The sequence below is a fragment of the Sander vitreus genome, chromosome 17 (genome assembly GCF_031162955.1).
Source record: "Sander vitreus isolate 19-12246 chromosome 17, sanVit1, whole genome shotgun sequence".
Taxonomy (NCBI): Eukaryota; Metazoa; Chordata; class Actinopteri; order Perciformes; family Percidae; genus Sander; species Sander vitreus.
Window position 1 is genome coordinate 13315003 of NC_135871.1, and position 22184 is coordinate 13337186.

The following is a 22184-nucleotide window of genomic DNA, read 5'->3' on the forward strand; positions in this document are numbered from 1 at the left end:
TTGAATGCAAAATCGATTTTACCTTGTCATAGTTGAATAATGACAGTTTAGTGGGTAAATAGGACATACATAGAACCTCAAAATCCCATTGACACCTCTTTCCTCTGCAAATCTCACAATTTGAAACTGCCTCTGAAAACGGGCAAATCTCAACAAGCCACCTAGTTGACGTCAACTCGGCGGCTCCTCCTCATTTGGCTCTAGTCTCTATCTTTGTCACATCCCAACATTTACATAGGCTACACCACTGATCTGAGGTCAGCTTAGTCTTCTGAATAGGTCTCAGAAATTGTATACATTGTTCATCTGCTATTTTACCACTAAATTCACTTCTGAGACTTTTTTATGCAAGAAATCAACTATGTAGAGGTCAAATATGGGCCGCTTTACGAAAATAGATGTCTAATTGCAAATTTTGTCCGACTGTGTGTCGGAGTTCAGCGGCCGGTGCTGCCTGTGTTGCTGCATCACCGCCCGGCCTGCCTTCCTTGACAGACCCCGGCCTGCTGTGAGGTAGATGGAGCTCCGTCACGGCTGGCAGCCCACGGCACTCCATACCCGCGTAAAGTCACCGTTTTTTGGGTTAATGGACTACCAAACGCTGCTGCCCTGACAGAGCTCCAAGGCCTGCAGCTCCCCTCTTCCTGCTAAATGGCCGGTGTGTGTGAGTGAGTTATAATGTGTGTAATTATAATGTGTTGAGTTATTTAACCAAACGATCGGGGAAATGAACGCCTCTTGTCCGCGAGTCTCATTGATAGAGCCTGCGGCTGGATGGAGCTCTATCAATGAGAGCTAGCTAGCCTCCTCTTAGAATTCCTCTGAAATTCAAAAAATGAAGCTAACTAGCTGCGATCTGTACACATAGGATTGAAGGGACAGAATCACACAAATTTCGAACTTTGAAATCAAAATGGCGGACCTCTTGTTGGGTTTAGGGTATGGCTCCCACGACGTTTTTTGTACATCTTGACATGTTACATATGTGTACCAACTTTCGTGAGTCTACGTTAAACACACTGCAGGGGCTACATTTTTTTTATCTTTGTTGGGGGCGCTAGCGAGCCATTTTTGTGCGCCTATTCCCCAAACCCTTAAAATACTTACATTTCACCAGACTTGATGCGACCGCTAATTTTGGTGAGTTTTTGAATATGTTAAGCCCCTCAAAAAGGCAATTAATTCCTTTAGTTTCAATAGGGCCTTCGCTGCTGTCGGCACTCAAGCCCTAAATACGCTCTAATTACGCCAAAAATGAAGCTAACTAGCTGTGTATCTGTACACATTGAAGGGACATTCGCAGCTAACGAAACCCCTAATGTTCACAAAAATTCATTCAATTGAAATCGGACACCATTGTTAACTTTATAAGACCTTGGGGCAGATGTTATATAAGTGGCGTGACGAAATTAAAAAAAAAGTTAAAAAGCTTAAAAAAGTCTCAGAAGTGAATTTAATAATGAAATATTCCGACAAACAATGTATAACTTTGCAGTGTCTGAAATATGAGACCTGCTGTCTCGTCTCCAATGTGTTTCTATGGGGTTCGCTCAAACCAATCAGCGCACGGCTCATCTAAATATTCATGAGCATACCATATTTGGAAGAAAAGCTCTTGTTCCAAATAGAGCCATATTCACAGGGTAGTTAAGGGCCTAATAAAATAGCATTCGGGCAATTTTCAGCCCAACCAATGTTACATACCCTATTAGGAAACCTTAAGGAACAGTGTAAAATACCCTATATAATCACTTAATCAGCCCTTTAAAGATTGTAAAAACTGATTATTTTCCAATTCATGGCGTGTTTTTTATTTTTTATTTTGTATGCATTCTGCAGAGAAGGGAGGCTGGCGTTGGTCACAGTTTGGAATGAAAGGGAGAAAACAGGACAGAGTAACACAGCGGCTATCGTTCATATACATTTTTTTTTTTTTTTACGACGTAGTTAAGGCGGCAGCCGTGTCTTGCTTGGGCAGCCGCCTAAGTTGCAAAGTGCTGCAGAAAACCCTGATGTTAGTGATTCTACACCACTTCCTACAAAGAAAGCACTGCTTGGGAAAAGTTACAGACATGTTACAACATCCACAGTGGGAGGACCTGGTTTCCATGCCAACAGCCTTTACCCACATATGGCCACTGCTTCCTGGCACAGAAACCTATTTGAATATAGACACTCAATCACTACATGGAAATTCCCGAAAGCTAATTAGGCCAGACACTGACCACTTAGATTGAGGTGATTGGAGAATAAGTGATAGTAGAAGAGGAACAACAAGAGGACATAACACAATATACAATAATACAATACAATACTTAGGAACTGTCCATAAGCGTCAAAGTGGATCTAGATCAAGTATAAAACTTCTAATAGATGGCTGACTTCAAACTGGTTTCTTCCTTGAGTAATAGAGGAGCTTGTGATAAATACCAGTTTAAAACATTATTCTATGTTAAATATAAGGCTGGTGATATCCTATATTATTGATATAATCTAACTTTTTTAACTGTCTGTGACACTCAGCCCTAAGCCCATTTATTCTCTCTGAAGATGTAAATCTTTTAAAACGGCTCACAATAGCTAAGCACTGTAGTTATTAGCAAATGTTACTAAACCGGAAATATTAATTAGTATTAAGGATTAATACACAGTTAATGCTCTAGCAAATATTGTGCATGTTGGATTGACTCAAAATAAACTACTGTACAGTTACCATGCTCATGTTAATGTTACATGTCACCCAGTGCAACAATATGGCTTATTGATATGTTTTAATAGTTTTGAGACAATGGAGCTCTCTGGCACAGAGTAATAAGATATACGGTATTAGTGGGCTCAATAAATGGTTTTGAACTTATGGGGAATTTGTTGACAATAAGAATAGTATCACCAGACTTATCATTTAAGATCATTAATTATCGTGCATTGGTTATACGTTGCATGTGTACCCATAAAAAAAAAGTTAATTAAGTATTCACATCATTTATTCTTGTTTTTTGTAAGTAAATACGTTTCTTTAAAAAATACCCATTGATAAAATGACCTTTTCATTTGAATGTGAAAGTGTGTGTGCAGGAGGAATGGTTACTGAAGTTAATACACAGAATCACTTAAGACGTATTCTGATTCTCTCATATCTAGAGGCACAATGGCTGTACAAAGCTAGGCCAAGCTCTCAATATACACCAAAGCCCAGATATTTTCAGACCCATAGATTTGTTTCGCTGAGCTGCATTAAAAGAGGGCCACATCCAGGGCAAAGAGAACATTACTTCCATGTGACAGCAGGCTGTTTACTCCAGTGCCTCATATCCCCTTGGCCTCACTATTGGACTGAGTGTCCCCTTGTATTGATCGAAACCAAACTAAGTGGTCTAATAGTTGCATGCCACCACAGAGGACTGGGACAAAACTGTCTGCTGTGCTTCCTGCATGGTAGTGTGTGTGTGTATGCTTGTGTGTGTGTGCTTATCTGCATGTTAAATCAATTGGACTGTCACAACTGTAACACAAGTGCCCTATTTTATATGAAAAGACAATTCTAGGAACATGCCTGAAGATTTACAAGAGGCTAAACTGGGGCAATACATTTTTCATGTAAATTCTAAATGCTATTCTTAAATAATTTAATAACAACTTCAGACATTTAGGAATCTAGGCCTGCCCCATTAGTCGATTAGTCAACTAATCGGTCGTTTTGGTCTTAGTTAACTACGATTTATTTAGTTGATTAGTAATTCTTTATGCTTTTTTCATGCTGAATGACTTATTTCCAAGAAACCTATCAGCACATCTCTGGTAAACACAATATGTAAAGTGGTGCTTTTGCTTTTTGTGGAGAAACTCAGTTTTACAGATCTGTCGAATAAATCAACTAATCTATTAGTTGACAACATCGTAGGAATGTTAAGAATTTCTTTAATCAAGGACAGCCCTACCAGACCTGGCAAAAATTGGACGTAATGCATTGCTACTTGGAATACAATAATTGTACCTTCTTCCGAATGTGTTTAAGAAAAATTAGACCCATGTCTTAACTCAGACAACATAATGGATACCAAGCCTGGGGACCAGACAGACTATTCTCAGGGTACAAAGACACAAGAATGAGCATTGACTCAGACACATTAGAAATCAAGTGAGAGGGGCACGTCTTTCCCTCTTGGGCATAGACAATGGAGACTAGACCCACACAACCTCCATTGTTGATACAATATTGACATGGCACTAATAGCTCAGGCTATAACACTGAGTGGAGGAGCAATCAGGCAAGACAAAAATTGCGTGAAGGCCAGGCATACCCCTCGTTGTAGCCTCGACACGACCCACTTTAGCTCAACAGAAAACGCCATTCTGTTTGTCTCTGTACATTACACTCAGATGCTGGTCCACTGCAGGCAAACTCCCTCAGGAGGTCTAGACTGGAGTTTAAGTCTCACAAACACACACACACAAACCAAGCCAGCTTCTGAATGAAAATTAGAAGACATTTTCAAACCACAGAGGACATTACAGAGAAGACAAAATGCAATATGGTAATATCAACTCATACTCAGAAGATGGAGAAGCCAGTGGTAATGTTCTGCTTTTAACTGAATAGTTGAATAACAACAGTACTGATGACTTCACACACAGATGCATGCAGTCTAGGGCTGGGACGATTCATCGACGTAGTCAACGTCATCGATCACGTAAATGCGTCGACACAAATAATTTGCGTCGATGCGTCACTAAATAAAATATATAAATACAACTTGCGTGCAAATTAATTAATGTAATGCGGAACTACTGTTGAATACGCAGGTTCTAGGGGACAATTAATCTGTAGCCCCGCCTTAGCTCTGAAGCTAGCCGAGCTCCTCCGCCTACATGCAGGTCGACGGTCCAGTGAGTGAGTCAGAGCTAGCAGCACTAAGGACGAGTAGCCTAGCCTATGGCGAGTGGTGGTGACCCACAAGAGTTAGAGGACCCACCGGCCTGGGAAAACTTCGAGACTGTATGGCTGCAGCCTGGAGCATCCCGTGTCATGCCCTCTCATCTCATGCCCTCCCGCCTGGTGCAGTCCCCGCCTCGAAAACTTTGTTCTTCGAGTCAGTTACAGTAGTAGGCTACAGGCGAGAGAGTGGTGGATAAGACGAGGACTGTGTGTCGGCGTTGTTCAGCAGTTGTTTGGTATGGGAGTGGAAATACATCTAATATGCTAACGCATATACAACGCCATCACCCAGATGTGCCAATCACTGGATCGAGACAAAACAAACTGTCCAACTTCTCCTACAGTGCTTAACCAGCCTTTAGATACAAATAATTAAAGTTATATTAAAGGGAGAAGAGCTTGGATGTTAAACAAGAGCTTCTTCATTAGTTTACCTACTGTTAAAAAAAAGCAAATACAGGCTACTCTTTTTGCACTTGCTCTCTTTACTTTAAGTTTTTATTTTTGTATTCCTCCTGAAAGTGACTTTATTTTGTGGTTGGATTGATAGCCTACATCTGGCTTCAGGTTGCACTAAAAAATTATTTTACTTGAACAGTGCAGTGTTAAACAATTTTAATAAATAGAGTTTTGAACCTTATTGAAATTTGATTTGTGTAAATTGTTAATAATTGAGCAATTGGGAAAATAATCGCTAATTGAAAAATGTATCGTTAGATTAATTAAGATTAATTAAAATTTAATTATTAGGGACAGCCCTAAAGCAGTCTGTGTCTCCTTTCTGGGTCACTATTGAAAATGGGTTCCACATGTAATTTATTCCTACTGGCATCAAAAACAGCTTGTAGTGATGAGACCAATCGCATGCTTAACCACATTCATATTTCACCTCACATGCATGATGTTCTGAGAGAGAATTACCTTAGCCAGCGTTGCTTTTTATTTATTTTTTCCTCCCCTTGTTTAACTGACGGTAGGTATCCAGTGGGTACGTAATTGGTTCTAAAAAATACATACAACTCTAAGACACAGTGTCCACGGTTCATTAAAAAAAATGACTGGCACATCACTGGGATGAAGTTTTTGGGAGAAGATCTAAAGATTGTTATCATATCTACAGTATGTCATCATCCCACCAATCATTCTGAACTGAAAGGTGCAGTGCTGTTCTGAAAAGATGAAATGCTTTATTATAACACATTCACAGCACAGCCAAGAAATGGTTGATTGCTCTGAAAAAAAATTAAACCAATTGCAGAGTCTATGAGGACACATGCAACACATACATGCAATGCATATTGTAGACTGTTGAGGAAAGGTAGAAGTATTTGCAAAAAGCAATAGTATGCACTGAAAGTGCAAAACACATGGGAGGGGAGGAGGTATTAAGATGCTCCAACAAAGGGTAAGCCACATTACTGATTGGCAACTAAATACATGATGTCATTCTCTAATTTACTAAAGATACTCTTCTGATTTTGGAAGTTAAGATGCATTAATAAGAAATATATCACTGATGTCATATCACTCTTATATTGTATGCTAGTCTGCACCACCATAGGACACACAAGTTAGAAAGCCATGTGTGTTTGGCTATAACTTGCAACACATTTGCCACGCTACTGTATGTTCAATTTCCCAAACACTTACGTCTTAATACCTAAAATACCTAATACTTAACGTCTTTACTTGTTTAAAAAATTATGCCAAGTCACTGATAGCCCATTTCTTTCTGTGCAGCTACAAACCTCAGAGGAAAAAAATTTCCATTTTCAGAATGTTTTCAGCTCAAAATAACTAACTCAACATTTTACAAAACACTGTATTTTCTGAGTAAAGGCAGTTTCTGAAGTTAAATTAAATAATAAAAGTGAATTTACAGTGCAACTGCACACATGTATCAAAACACAGTATTCGGCTTAAATTGACTTACATTTTGAATTTACATGAGCTGAGAGATGGTATTGTACTATCAGACATAATATTAGTTCCCTTATGATTTGTGACTGATGGCTGTACAATGCATTCTGGCTGTGAATGTTATGGGGCCAGAGGCTGAGAAATGGAGTTTTTCTCCTTGTGAGAAGGCAGCCTACCCACTAGAGAATATATGTGAAATTGCAGTTAGCTCCACATGTAAGTTGCTTTCTCAGAGACCCATTGCTCTGTTATAAATTTGCCTGCGTTTTAGCTTATGCAAATATAGCTGGTAAAAAGTGATATTTTTCTCAGACACACTTCTCTCGTTTCTTTGCCGCTCCCCCCTTCTCTTCTATTCCCATGACAATCCATCAAAACAGATAAAACCCCACCATCTCCAGCTTCATTTTCCCTACTCAGAATTTCCTTGGCAGAGTGAGGATGTCTTGCATCACTATTCTGAGGACTAGTTTGGTTCATCCGTAGTGAAAGTGATTTCTCGGAAAGTATGTTATATTTTTGTGGTCACATATTGCATCTCTTGAGCCTGCCTATTGATCCGTCCTATTGTTTTGTCAGGCCAGTAAGAATAATGAGACAAGCTGCAGTAACTAGACACAGCAGGTAGAGCACTTTTGCTCAGAAATAATATATGCGTACAGGTCCTGTGTGCAGCTCTGCTCCCAGTGCTGTAAATGAGCTGCTTGGGCCTGCTCAGGATAAATATGTATGACAGGAAGGAAGAATACATTTTTTTTTCCAAACTGCATTTCTATTCCCTTTAACGCGCAAAGAAGGTTCACAAGGAGTGTGCCATCAAAAATATCTCTCAACACCTCCAGCACAGCCCTACTCTTCTGTTGATCCAAACATGGTCTGAGGAATGAAAGGGAGAGTAAAACGAGCACAGGAGGGCTAGGATCAGGACGAGCTACACTCAAGCTCACATCTCATAGACAGAAGAATCCTTTTAGTGTTATCATAGTGAGCAGATATGTCCAGCGCATGAGGCTGCACAGGAATCTATTAACACTTTCTGTTGATAACAAAAGATGGTCTTATCAAGCTGGTAGAAAAGACTCAGAATGCATTAACATTTATGGTGCTTTCTCCTCTGCTTTTGTGTCATCTCCAGAGTGCCCACTCTGTTCTTTTTCTCCTTAATGCAGTTCAGCACTTCGCCCATTCACCCCTTACTGTGTGAACCACTGCAGAAGAAAATAATGACCAAACAAAATCCCCTGTGCATGTTTTGCATAAGAAAGTAGCCCATTTTCTTAAGGAGGAGCAGACACTACCCTTGTTCTCTCAAAAGCTAAACATTAATGAGCACAGAGTCCCTTAAACAAAATGCCTATAACTGTCTTTAACAGAGATTAATATCACAGAACTTTTAAATCTGTATAGTGTATAGCATACATTCTGGTAAATTTGTAATAAATAAGTGGATTTCTGGTTAGTGTCATTTATTTTGTTTGCTTGATTGAATGTTGAAGTTTTATTTAGCAAAACACAATGTTTGTTGCTCCCTCTAGTGGCACATCGTTCAAACTTTAATGAGCTTTCACTGAACTGTAAGCCAGATGTCACAGATGTAAACATTTCTGCCCTACAGAGTATATATATATATATAAACTGTGTATATTCTAATAAGTTGTGTCGAGATGCATTCTAATTGACCAAGTTATCAAAGTTTTACCTAAGCTTTACTTAGTTAAATTTGAGAGTTTACAAAGCAAACTTCTTGCTTGGTGAGGACACAAATATAGCACACAGACAGGAAACAATAATGAGCTGGAACAGAAATGCTGTGTGTAAGCATAGGATAAAAATGGCCCTGCTGTGGTTGGTAACGCTCACCTTTAAATGTCTGACATAGATTTTCCTGGATGTCTTTAATTAGCTTAACAGATTGAATGAATTATGCATCTAATGCTTTGAGATGCGTATAAGGCAAGTTATTTTGTCCGATTTGTTTAGACTTCAATAAAATGAAAAGACCAATTATCTAATATTATGGAGGGGGCACAACAAGTATATTAAAAGTTATGGTTTCTATGTACTTGTCAGACTCATTTAAAATAAAAAATTAAACTATTCAGACTTTGAGAGTTAAGAACCAGAAAGAGGAATCCTACCATCATTACACAGCGGACCTCCAAATGTCGTCATGCTGCAGTCGCAGCTGAAGCCCTCCCACTGCTGAAGACACACACCCTGGTTGGCACACGAGTCCTCTTGGCACGTAGTGCTGGGGCCTGAATATGGAGACAAATAGCAACTTGGTGAGCAGACTATTATAATAGCCGGCAACTCAGTCTGCAGATCGACTCTGCAGTTAAATTAAATGTCACGCAGAACATACATACAAAGAGGGTTCTGCAAATGGAAGCATACACAGAACAAACGCTATGCAAACACTAACTGTGCATTTAGCCATATTTTGTATTCTTTCTATACAAATGTTTAGCCAACTGCCTGCTCAAAACCCTCAATAAACTAAACTGTAAGCGACACAAAAAAACTTCACACGTGCAAAAACAGCATTACAAAAACATTTGAGGTATTTAAAAAACTTCAATGGCTGGATTAAACCGTCATAAGTGATTATTTTATTTATGATTATTATTATTATTTATTTTACATTTCTATTTCAGAAAAGCAGAGTACAGAAATTAAATTGAACAGTATGCATTAGGTTACAGCCCCCATTTTACATCTGGCTTTTGTAAAGTAGCGTGTATTTAAACTGTCTAGATCGGATGTAGCTATATTCATTTTACACTACAGAGTAAAATGTGTCTACAGTATACAGTACAAACAGTAATCCAGTTCACCTTTTCTTCTCCAAACTGTCACACATCCCTGATCACCTGTGTCCCTGACCATTAGTGCAGTCAGAGAATGCATGTTATTAACAGCTGTGAATGGAGTCAGAGGACAATGATACTCAGTTTATAATCAGTCGGGGCCTCAGTTATCCATGTGCTTTGAAAATAGTGATGTAATAGTGCTCTCAGATGTGTTTGTCAAAGTGTTTAATCTCTGTGCATGTGCATGGACTATTTCAATCAGCAAGTCAGTCGTTCTGTCAGTCTGAGCTAATGTGCAGTAAGAATACAGCTGTTTGAGTTACAGTGATGCTGAGTTAGTTTAGTTCATGGAGAAATGTTAGTGGAATGGAACGGGTTTGTACGGATGAATGTTATAATTTTTGAACTACTAACGACTATTTATGACACGTGATAATATAATCTGAATAATGACTGTTGTGGAATTTCTATCTTAGCACCCCCCTTACAGCCACAATTACTCACATGGAACACATCTGTTTTTTTTGACAGTTTAGTTCTTACAATGATGAATTGCTTATTTATTCTATAGTGTATTTATTAAGTGAGATTTTAAAATGAGTTGTTCAGTTGTTAAATCTCATCCTTAAATATTCACTTTTCTGTGTAGCCACAGCTGCTCAGCCTCAAAGTAGCTATGGTAACAGCTTAATAGTTTAAGTGTTTGCTGCAGCCCACTCAAGGCAAAAAAAAAAATCAAAAAAGGAATATGTTGTACAATGTTCTTTTTGCTAAAAAAATAAAAAATAAAATAAAATTCATGATTACAAGTTTTTCTAAAATACATTTGAATACATGTAAACAATTTAAATAGCATCTAACTGCACATTTGATATACTTGTGATTCCACTGCTTACAAAGTCTTTCTTTAAGTTTCATTATTAGTATAATGTGCCCAATGTTTCGCAAATGTATCAGGGCCTAATGACACTTGACTTGGCTCCGGAGTCAAGTAATCAATGAGACAACAGATGCTTAATGGCATACTTATACATCTGTCTAGTGAATATAAGAATTTAAAATAAATAAGACACAGACACACTTTTTTATGAGGAGAACCCATTTTGCAATGATTTCCAATGTATATGTAAGGCATGAAGCAGAGAATAATTTAACTTCTTAATTTTAAATGTATGTTAATTCAAAATTCAGTAACAATATGTATATGTGTTAAATTGCTATTGATTTATTCAAATGCAGTTAAATTAGTGGTCACTGGTGCTATTCGTTTTGCAGCATACTTCAAACTGTTAAATCCCAAAAGACTGAAGCCAGCTGCTCGATATAGATCCTACTCACAATGTGGTGATATAGTGCTAGAGACTATAACAGGACTATGACATTGGTAAACATGGGATGTATAACAAGGATTAATTTCAAGTTAAACATGCAGGGGAAAACAGTGTTATTAAGACTATTATACCTAGACTAGCCATGCAAAAGTATTTCTTATAATGCATTAAAATAAATGTCAACAAAAAAAAATTGCATAACCACGGCAAAAGCCAAAGTTATGTCCACTAAAGACAACACACAATATGTGAGTGCAAATCAAAACGTGAGCCCCGTAGACTTTGATACAAGATGGTAATGATACTTGTATTCCTTTGGGACTGAAGCCCATTCAATATGGCAGGTGAATGAATTCAAATTAGGCAGATATCTAGTTCAGGGAGTGAATAGTGTGAAGGTAGAGACTGTGGAGTGGAGGGAGGGGGGTTTGGGGGGGGTTAGAGGTATTTCAGATGCAAAGGGAGGAAGGACATCAGACTCTGTGTCAAACAGACAAAGCTATCTACCTTGCAAGTCAGCTTTCATCAATGCAACTTTTGTCAGCAAATAATAGGAAAGGAAAAGGCAAAGTATACCAGCTGTTAGTAAAGCACCAAGACGTCAGAGATGGAGTAACAGACACACAGACTGTTGAAGCAGGAGAAACAGTGTGAGGAATGAGGCCGATGTCTGTTCTCAGAATCAGCCAGAGGGGGTAAATTGCATTGTATAATGGAGACCGGTTTAAGCCAAATTGTGATGGCCACAACTTGCAATACAAAGAATTGTAAATTGTAAAGTCTTTATTAGCAGATATGATTTTTCCATTATGTTCAGTACAATATATGCATATTCGGAAATGGACCCTGCTGTAGTGAAATACGTTCAGCAACTATATGCTACCTTCTGACTCCTTCAGTACAATTCAATAAATGTGTTATCATAGAAGCATTTTTCCATTGAGAGCGATCGTTGATACTGTGTGGCACAAAACGAAAACAGCAAGTTTGACAGACCCGAACAAGGCGCTGAATTTGATTACATTCGTAATGTCGGAACATGAAAAGATCAGAAGTTACGTACTCAATAGGAAAAATATTGGATGAATTGTGAAATTAAACTAAGTGAGTGAAGTTGAAAAATAAATCAAATATTATCTCTGGATGTGGTGCACACATTAAACTGGGCAATGATATTCATGCATGCAACAAAGGCTTCATACATAATTCAAAAGGATTGCTTCTGGCAAACTCTCAGATCCAGCAAGCATGCATAGAGCAAAACAGAATGGGGATAAAATGGGAAATACACTGGCAGTACAAATATGGCAGCGAAAATAATCAGATTATGGCTAAGTGAAACAGAAATGATTGCCTGTGGAGGAGTGTCAGAGCTTGATGTATTCTAACAGAATACTAAGACACGTTTTGGATGTTAAATGATGTGCCACAGGTTGGCAGTATGGGTGTGCTTCACAGTGTATGTGTGTCCTTGTTGGAAGAGAATGAGAGAACTGAGCAGCAATACAGTGCTGCATGGTGTCGCAATTACCCTTTAGGATAGTTTCGTGATAATGAGGGGGAACCAGAGTAATTCAGAGATGATACCAGTAAAATCAGATTTAAATGTCTCTTTTTAAGCATTGATCAATAATCAAACCAATCATATTCAAACCTGAGCTTCAGTTAGAACATGTAGTAAACTCCACAGACAAGAAAAGTTTGAAAGTAGCATATCACCTTCACATCCTCTCTCTATCTGTCCCACGCAGTCAAGAGCATCTGACATCAAGTCTGGGAGCCGCCCGTTCAGATCCACTGATGCCAGGCAGCCTTGAAAACCCTCCTTGGCATGCACCAGTTTGGGCAGCTCCTTGAACATCTCCTTAGCCACACCACCAATATAAAGGTTACCTGTGCAGAAATATGACAACACTGACCCCTAGTGGAAACCAAACATTGTACCAAGCTTACCATAACATGCTTGTTACAGTTAAGTAAGAAGCATTTGAAGGTAAAATTAAAAGCACTTTAGACAGCATTGTAAATGGGATCGCTGACTAAAGACCAATAAAATGTAATTAATGATAGGTGTTGTTTGATTAAGTATTTTATCCATGTGAAAGAGGTAAGGAGGTTAATTATAAGTCAATCAAAACCTAATTTTGTGAAATTATATTTTATTGTACAATAATACAATGTTTTGCCAGAAATTTGTCATCTGCTTTGTACCATTTCATGAACAATTTTTAATAACAATAATTACAACATTCTTCAAGGTAGCACATTAACTATGCCAAACATCCTTTTAGTTAGTATGTTTTTATCTTGTTTTTTATCTTATTAACTGATAATTCTTTCAAACAACTTTCATCAAATGTTGGTTTGCTAAACACAAATGGTCTTTCCCCTCTGCTCCACACATACAGTAGTGTTGTCTACTCAAAAGAAGGGGGTTGAGTTTTTTTGCTCAAAGATACCTCGGTGGTGGTAATGAGTGAGGGCCGAGCATTGCCTTTTCCCTGCAGGGTTTATCCTGCTGGTGCAACCTTTTAGTCACAAGCTTGCTTCTCTCACCTTTTGGCTACTGCTGCCCCGATTTAATGAAATGTAAAAGAAACTAGAACTGCAAGCAGTTATGACGGGGCCCAAGCCACCCACGCCAGTCGCCCCCAATGCCCCGGGAAACGCGAAAGTGAAACCCGAAGCGGCGGGGAGGCAAACGTCGGTAAATATCGAGAGGCGCAAGCAATGATATATGGATAGGATTGGAGCTGAAAAGTTCATGACACGTTACCACGATCAGCTTCGTAGGAAATTAAGAATCAATGCCAAGGACATAACCAATCACACTATGACAGACTCTCCACTTAGCACCAACTGCAATGTTTAATTGTAAATGAATGTAGCCTACTGGCAGTCTGGCACACGTGGTTGCTCAGTATTTTCATCGGCACCTATGAATGGTGTTGATTTTGGATTGAAAAAGTGAGAGAAAAGAGTTGCATTTGTCCACTGAAGGTTGTAGAAACTTTGTCAAGTGGGTTAAGAAGTTTGTTTATTGTAAAAAACCAGGGGAGCACACAAAAACCAAAACCAAAACCTAACGGTAGGAGGGAAACATCAGTAAATATTGAGAAGTGTGAGCTGCAAGGTCTGTGGTACATTTCCATTGCAAATATCCCATTAACATAGATTGAGTAAAAGGGCCAAAACTCGTCTACGTTGATTATAGCGACCCCTAATGGCCAATGGTACAGAGCCTCAGAGCAGCATGCCGAACTAGCACCACATGTTTCGTGTTGATTGCATTTACTGTGGCAGAGATATTGCAATTGCAAATTTCCCATTTAAATGCATTGAGTTATTGGCCAAAACAAATAAACGTTGTTTATAGCGCCCCCTAAAGGCCGATATTTTCGCCAAATTTGGTACAGAGCGTCGTAGTGGGATGGTGAACAATGATCTCAAGTTCTTTGCTGATAACATTTAATTTGGCCGAGATATGATATGATATGTGTGTGGTAGCTAGCTATAAAAATTAGTTTGGTCGTCAAATGCGCATACTTTAACGTAGCAAAATTCCTTGAGTAACTTTTGGTCACGTCCATCTGTAGATGCTACGTACCAGGTTTCGTGCTGATCCGTCGCACCGCCTAGGACAAGTTCGAAAAAGTTGGTTTTGCGCATTGCGCAATATTGCGGCAAAAATTTAAGCGGAAATGGGCGTGGCCTATATCATGTGATTCAGCTTGATTCAAGGAACACGTGGATGTAAGGTTTTCTAATGTGTGATGTGTAATGTGGGAGTTAAAGGCAAGAAAACATTATAGCGCCACCTAGTGGTCCACATGTGTAATTTTTGGTAGGTGTGGTCAATGACCCATTGTCTATCTACCCTGTAAATTTAAAGTTGTTCACATTAGTGTAAGTAGTAAATTTAGATGTGGGTACCATAGGCCACTCCCACTTTGACCCCTCAGTACCCCACTCTAGGGTTGGCCTCAGGAGTGGTCCTAGATGGTACCCAACACATTTTGTAAAAATCGGATGAGCGATTCATGAGATATAAACTTTTTGTACTTGTAGCGCCCCCTAGTGACCAATTTTCATAAAACGACCTCCAGAGGGTCACGACAAACAAGAATCTAAAGTTTGGCGTGGATAGCATTTATTTTGGCTGAGATACGGCAAAGTTGGTGTTTTCATAGTTAGCTACACAAATTTGTTTGTGCGTAATATGCGCAATTTTTATCCTATCAAAATTCTTTTTATTAACTTTTTGTCAGGCCCATCTGGAAATACTACCTGCAAAATTCCGTGCCAATCGGTCACACGGTCTAGGAGTTTGAAAAAGTAGGTTTTTGATAAATTGCAATTTTTCACGCATAAAAGTCTAGGCAGAAATGGGCGTGGCCTATATCGCGTGATTCAGTTGGATCCAGCGAACGAGGGGATGTATGGTTTTTGAATGTCCGCTGTACGGTGTGGGAGTTATAGGGCCAAACGCGTTTTTTCTGCTATAGCGCCACCTAGTGGTGGAAGTGGGTCAATTGTTGCGCCTGAGGTCCTTGCAGAGTTTGGGACCAGTCCTGAAAATGGCAACCCCCCACCATGTACGGTTTAGGCTGTAGTCGGAGTTTTAGGCGGAGAAGAATAATGATGATGAATAATCAGTAGAAAAACAATAGGGTTCTACAGCCCTGCTGTGCAAACAGCGTAGCTTTGCTACTGCCGGTTCTTGCAGACTGGGCCCCTAAATATATAAATTCACTATGCCTACGCACCCTTCAGGTCCAGGTTTTTGGCTCCTGTGGTCGTCTGTGTGGTGATCTTGGTATCAATCTTGACAGTGTGGAGGTTGTTGGCGTCCCTGGAGATTACAACATTGTGCCAGTGGTTGTCGTTCAGGGGCTTGTTTGAGTTGCCTTTGATCAAGTGGGCTCCATTTCCCAAGTCAGACACATAGTGCAGGTAACTGGAACCAGATATTTAACAACATGAGTGGATGTAACCATGGATGGGAGAGGAAGCACATGAAGGCATGGCATCATGAAAAAAGCTTTGTAGGCGTTTCCAAAATCCAAAAATATGCAAATATTTATTCAAGTCCAGTTTATTTACAGAGCTTTTGCTCCCATATTTGTCATCAAGTGCTTAACAGACAAATGCATTAATTATAACAAGATCAATAAAATCAAGCAGTAGAACAATTAGAAAAGTGTAATAAACCTCTGAAAACTGGAGCAAGAGTGTGTTTGTTGTGTGCCTGTGCGTTCAAATGTGCAGACATGACAGTATCAGAAAGTGCAGCTGTCTAAAAAAGAGCTAAATAATTGGCAGGTTGCAGCATAAACAAAAGGTTGTAGGCTGTGCTGAACAAATTGTTCTTAAATTCTTTGGTTAAAGGCAATTTATGATTTACATGCTCATTTGTATTCAAATGTATGACTTTAATGTTTAGCACATTGAATAGTACCATAACTTCAGGCATTACTTAAAAGAAGGTCATTTTATAGCTGCATTTGAGCAATAAGAAATGCACCCTTGTGTAGTTGATTCCCTTTTATGTTGGGTATTTGTTGGGCCGTCGTGAAGATTAAAAAGAACAGTAATAGCCGACAGCTCTTTCAGTAAATATGCTGGCATAGAGGTGATAAGAAAAGAATTTGAATACCCATAGTAATGGCATAAAAAGCTGTCAAAAATTATATTCTGTTTAGAAACCGTCTCATACTATGAAGTGCTGCATTATTAAAATAATAATCTATTAATTTGGAGATTCTTACATAAATAACCATCTTGATACACTAATATAAAACTAATTCAACACAGTGTCGCTGGTCTTTAAACCTGACGGCAGGTAGGTCTGCCCTACAAATGAAGTGATGTGTGTGCAATGAGCAGAGCTGCGTAGTTACTCTGGCATGAGCAGCTACCTCATATAAACCAAAACAACAGAGCCACCCACGCCAAATCAAACTTATTTCTGAACTCCCCAAAAGAGTACTGGCAACATTGTTGTTTGACAAGTTATCTCACAGCAAGACTGCGCAAAACACTACAGCGATAACTCCTCCACCAAAAATGCATTAATTTAAGAAGAACTAGAACTAGAATTTTAAGAACAAAATATCTTGTGGTTTGCCACTTTACGGTCTAAAAAAAAGCCCAGTTAAAGCCGAGTTAAAGCACTTGGAGATGTAACAAAAGTAAAAGTGACTACACCTACTGTAAATATATGAGATAATAGTTGGTCAAAGTTTTTGCATCCACTTACCCTTTGACCAGCTCCACCACGATGAAGTCATTTCCATCCCCACTGTTAAACAGGATGAGGCCATCGGAGGAGGTGGTTTTAAACTGAAAGAAAAGGTGCATGGAGTAGTAGGCCTGCAAAGTAGTGAGGGTCACATAGCTGGAGCGCGACTTGAAGGTGACCGGGTCGGCAATGATGTTCTTGAAGCCAATCATGGCTTTGAGCTCACAGTAATCAATGTCACCGTTTTTACAGAGGTCTATGTAGGCCATGCCATTGAAGGAGAGGCTCTGGAGGTGGCCAATGAAGTTGGACGGCACCATGGACATGAAGCGCTTCTCTGTCACAATGCCCGTCTCAATGTTATGGAACTCCAGTTGGGTGTGGTCACCTGCCATTTGACCTTTGATCAGCAGAGGGAGGGAGAGGGGATGTTATTGGGGGTATACAACAATTGAAGAAACTATGATTTACAATTGAAGGGTCAACTGCAAATCCTCTAAATAATGAAAACAGAAACCATATGATGTTAAAGAAATCTAATAATTCAAATATAAAGAAATTACATTGGCACCTGAGAATCATTTCCTTTAAACTGTGTAAGCATAATGCGAGACGCAACTCTCAAAACAAAAGTGTTGTCTTTAAGTTTTGTTTTCTGAGTAAATTGTGAATTAGTCATAAAACAGTTTTCTTGAGGTTGTATATTGGGCAATACAGTGTTGCAATATGTTCTACAGGACACTGTATGTCTAAATACCCTTTCCCAACTGCTTCAGGTAAACAAGTCCCACAGACAATCTACATAGTTTTGATAAAATATGAACAGTAACATTAACTTAAATTTGTACCATTCCACCACAATGACCACATTCAGCACATTGTTGCTTATTATTAAATTTTGCAGCCATCTTTAGACATTTAGACATCTAACACCAGTCTGTTAGGACAGTTTGTTAACATTTTTTTGATGATTTTCAAACAGCAACAAAAATGAATATTTTGTCCAAAATGGATATGAGAGCATCACTAATGCACTCTTTCAGAAAGACAAATGAATGAGCAAAAAAATGAGCAAAACATCGAACCTGCCACACCAGTACAGAATAATACATTACTAGAGATTGTGTCTTACCTAGAATCTGAGAGCCCAAACAAATGTTACAGCTAATTTAAGCTTAGAGGAGAATATTAGGATTCTGTCAGAGGAACAGAGGATGAGAAGTACCTTCCACAGGCTGCAGATCATCTACGGTCAGTTTCAAATTCTTGCCCCTCCTGAACACTCGTACTGTGTGCCACTCATTATCGTTCAGATTCTGACCCGCAAAAATAGTCTCTGGACCTTTGCCTGCAGGACAGTCCAAATAGCGGTTAACACACATACATGCATGCGAATCACACACATTAAAGACAGGCTGAGAGATAGAAAAGGGGAGATTGAAAGGAGGACAGAGTGGATGAGTTAAGTAGTTTGACAGCAACAGAAAAAAAACATTAAGGTAAACATAGTTAATGGTCCATAAAAACATCATTCTGACTTGCATTTGCTGTAATGATCGCACCATTAGATAGGGCATTACATTTCTGAATTTTCACTGAACTCCATTTTCTCAAACCAAAAGGAGGGAGGTGGAAATCATGATGTCACATTACTGTGATTACCAACAATATTTACACTAACTGTTTTGCTGTAAATGTATAGTGTCTAAAGAAACAAGGCATAATTGGTATTTTCATGATGTCTCTTATATCTTGTAACATTTCTCCTTTCCTATAATGCCACTTGGTGGCAGCATGTAACTACCAAAAGGCCACGACGGAGCAAGGCACTAAACAACTGAACATCAGTCTCCATCTTTTTTACCCACGACAGTGCGACCCAGTATTTGATTTCTCTCATGTCCACCACACGACATGAAATAGTGATGTGTAAATAAATACTTGCATAATGGGAGCAGTGCCCATGGTGGTGAAAAGAACCCCTTAACAGCAAAACAAACAGGCTATTGTCCATGGAAATCCAGTTATTTAAAAAAAACAAACAGGAAATACAGAATGTGATTTTTATCAGCACCCTTGAAAATAAATGGGTGTTTTGGAAAAGGAGCAGGTAGCTGATCTTGTCAGTAACACTATAGAAACGACACACATTCTATTATTAACTTTAATGCACGCTCATAAAATCCATAAATAATACAAAATGACCATTGGAACTGTTTAACATTTAACTAATAGCAATACTTCATATCTCATAACCATTCCTTCACTGAGTCCTGAAACCAGCATATTAACATTGAATAAAGTGTGTCACAGCTAGCGGGCAGCAATGGAGATGTCACATAGAATCACAGTGCCAAAAATCTAAAGTAGAGATGATCTAATTAAGAATCACAGATAATCAGAGTGACTGCACCAAATCTCTGTGATTTCATGAGCAGATTAAGAAAGTCTTTCAGAAGATACACTTCTGCATTTGGAAATCCAACATTGGTCCAATTGAGGAAAAACATTATTTTTTTTCACGCAGCCTCTGTCTTAGAGCATCTTTGAATTGCCATATTGCTCTGATGTTTCCCTGCTGGGCGCACATAACCAAACAGGCCAATGAAGACAGTATTAAAATCCCCAGGCTGGGCATTCCTTGCCCACTGTGGGGAGTATTTGAGATGGGTGTCATCTTCATTCCCCTGCACCCATTAATGGCTATTTATTTCCTTCTTTCCTGCAAACTTCAAAGCCCCAATGCACTGTGTATGCAAATATGAGGGTGCCAAAGTACTGGGACACACTCAATCTCTGAGGCACAGTTCTGCTTTGTAAGCACTAAACACCGGGGCAGGATTGAAACCAGACGACTGGCGAGGGATTAAAGAGGAGAGATATGAAATAATGGGATAGAGTTGGACTTGAAAGCATGCTTGGTCTTTGCCTTCCATCATCCTGTCCTTGTTGCTCTCCAAGGAGGAAAGAAAGGAAAGGGGAAAACAGGTCAATCGTATTAAGGAGCACATTCCTGCACAACTTTCACTACTGTAGGGCCTGGGTTTATGCCTGGAGTGCAGTCTGGACCAAACCAGCAGCTGCCGGCTGGACATTAAGGTCCTTTAGTCCACTGTCTGCCGCGTCCAGCCCTCTCTTGTGCCCTCACTGATGGTGATCTATCTGCAGTGATGGATCTTACAGTGATCTCTCCCTGCCTCATTGACTTCAGACACAAGGGGTGATTGGAGAAGTGTGGCAAAGGGCAGCATGAGAAGATGTGATTATCCAGTCAATCAGCTCTGGCTAGCTGGATGACAGGCCAGATACTGACGCAGCCTGCCCCAACACTGTGACTCACCCAGGTGGAGGAACCCGCTGACCAAGCGGCAGGCCGCTACTGCTGGATTACCGTCAACACAGACAGACATTAAAACCAGAGAACAAAGTAGGAAAAGCTTTAGCAGGCTACAATGCTAGCAGACCTGCTTGTCCAATCAATGCCTTGCTAACTGAAACACCATTGTTGAAGCATGCAGAGGTTAAATAGTTTTGTTGAAACAATGAGTGATTACAATCAATACTAATCTGCAGTTTCTGGCAATTTGCGTTTACATTTGTTTGTTCTATAAACTGAGACTGCTCAATACTGAACATGTTGAAAGGTTGTTTTGAACACGGCTCAATCTAACTGACGGGTGGCTGTGGTTCAGAAGTAGAGTGGGTCGCCTCTCAACCCCAAGATTGGTAGTTCCTCCGGCCACACATGTCAAAGTGTCCATGAGCAAGACACTGAACCCCAAGTTGCTCCCCAGATGCTGTATGTAGCTGCCTACTGCTCCTAATACGTAGAATGGGTTAAATGCAGAGATTGAATTTCACTACATTGTACTGTGGGATTGTATGTGGCCATTAATAAAAGGTTTTCTTCTTCTTTCTTCTAACTGCCATCACACTACTGAGATTAGAGTATTTTTATTTTTGCAACAATGGCATGATGACGTCATGTTAACTACCTGCTGCCTTGACAGGAAAGTCCCTCAGCATGCTGGAACTTTGGGGGATGTTAGTTTTTAATTTAAAGTTTGTTACAAGGACCACTGAGCCAACATGTTAGCCTCTTTATCAAACTAATTACATGTAGCCTCGTTATCAAAATAATGCAGTGCAACCATAAAGAACATCCTCATAATTGCTCATTAATTTCAAGCACATTTCAAGCACACTGGGTATTCAAGATTATACTGGTGCAGAAAGGTACAGAAATATAGTATGAGATATATATATATATATATATATATATATATATATATATATATATATACTATACACACACACACACACACACACACACACACACACAGTAAATGAAATTATTATATATATTTGAAGTTTGAATATATGAAATGAACCTTGAATATATTGACTGAAAGTCTGAATATATGGAAAGAATAGAATTCATTCCATAGATTTACACTTTCAGTCAATATATTCAAACTTCAAATATATCAATAATTTCCTAAAGCGGCATGCCATTATATATATATATATATATATATATATAAATAACACACATATCCACACCATCACATACCCTTCACCATACCTAGAGATTGGCATGGGGTACTTTCCATAAAATCATCTCTCAATGCAAATCAAACCAGATATTAGGTTAACTGAAATAAAATCATGCCAATCTCTAGGTATGGTGAAGGGTATGTGATGATGTGGGGCTATTTTAATTCCAAAGGCCAAGGGAACTTTATCAGGATGCATAGTATCCTGGATCCATGAAATAACTGGCCTTTAAAAATAAAAATCTGCCTGCCTCTATGGGAATTTAACATAGGGGTGTACTTACTTATGCCCCCTGTATTTTAAGGAAGAACATTTATTTATTTATTATTCATTCACAAGGACAATTGGTGTCCTTAAAGGTTGGATTATTCCACATTTTTTTAATT

The 22184-nt window shown here is 39.1% G+C and overlaps 1 protein-coding gene across 3 annotated transcripts in view; it reads right to left on the reverse strand.

The window, feature by feature from the left end:
* The window catches only part of LOC144532596 (neurexin-1a), a 272440-nt gene that overhangs the window by 125599 nt on the left and 124657 nt on the right, over positions 1 to 22184 (reverse strand). For all 3 annotated transcript variants that reach the window (XM_078273444.1, XM_078273443.1, XM_078273445.1), the window contains exons 11-15: positions 18467 to 18589; positions 17260 to 17641; positions 15767 to 15957; positions 12720 to 12893; positions 8995 to 9114 (exon numbers count right to left, since the gene is read on the reverse strand). In XM_078273444.1, the coding sequence (XP_078129570.1) occupies positions 8995 to 9114; positions 12720 to 12893; positions 15767 to 15957; positions 17260 to 17641; positions 18467 to 18589 (990 nt within the window). The remainder of the gene's footprint in view (positions 1 to 8994; positions 9115 to 12719; positions 12894 to 15766; positions 15958 to 17259; positions 17642 to 18466; positions 18590 to 22184) is intronic.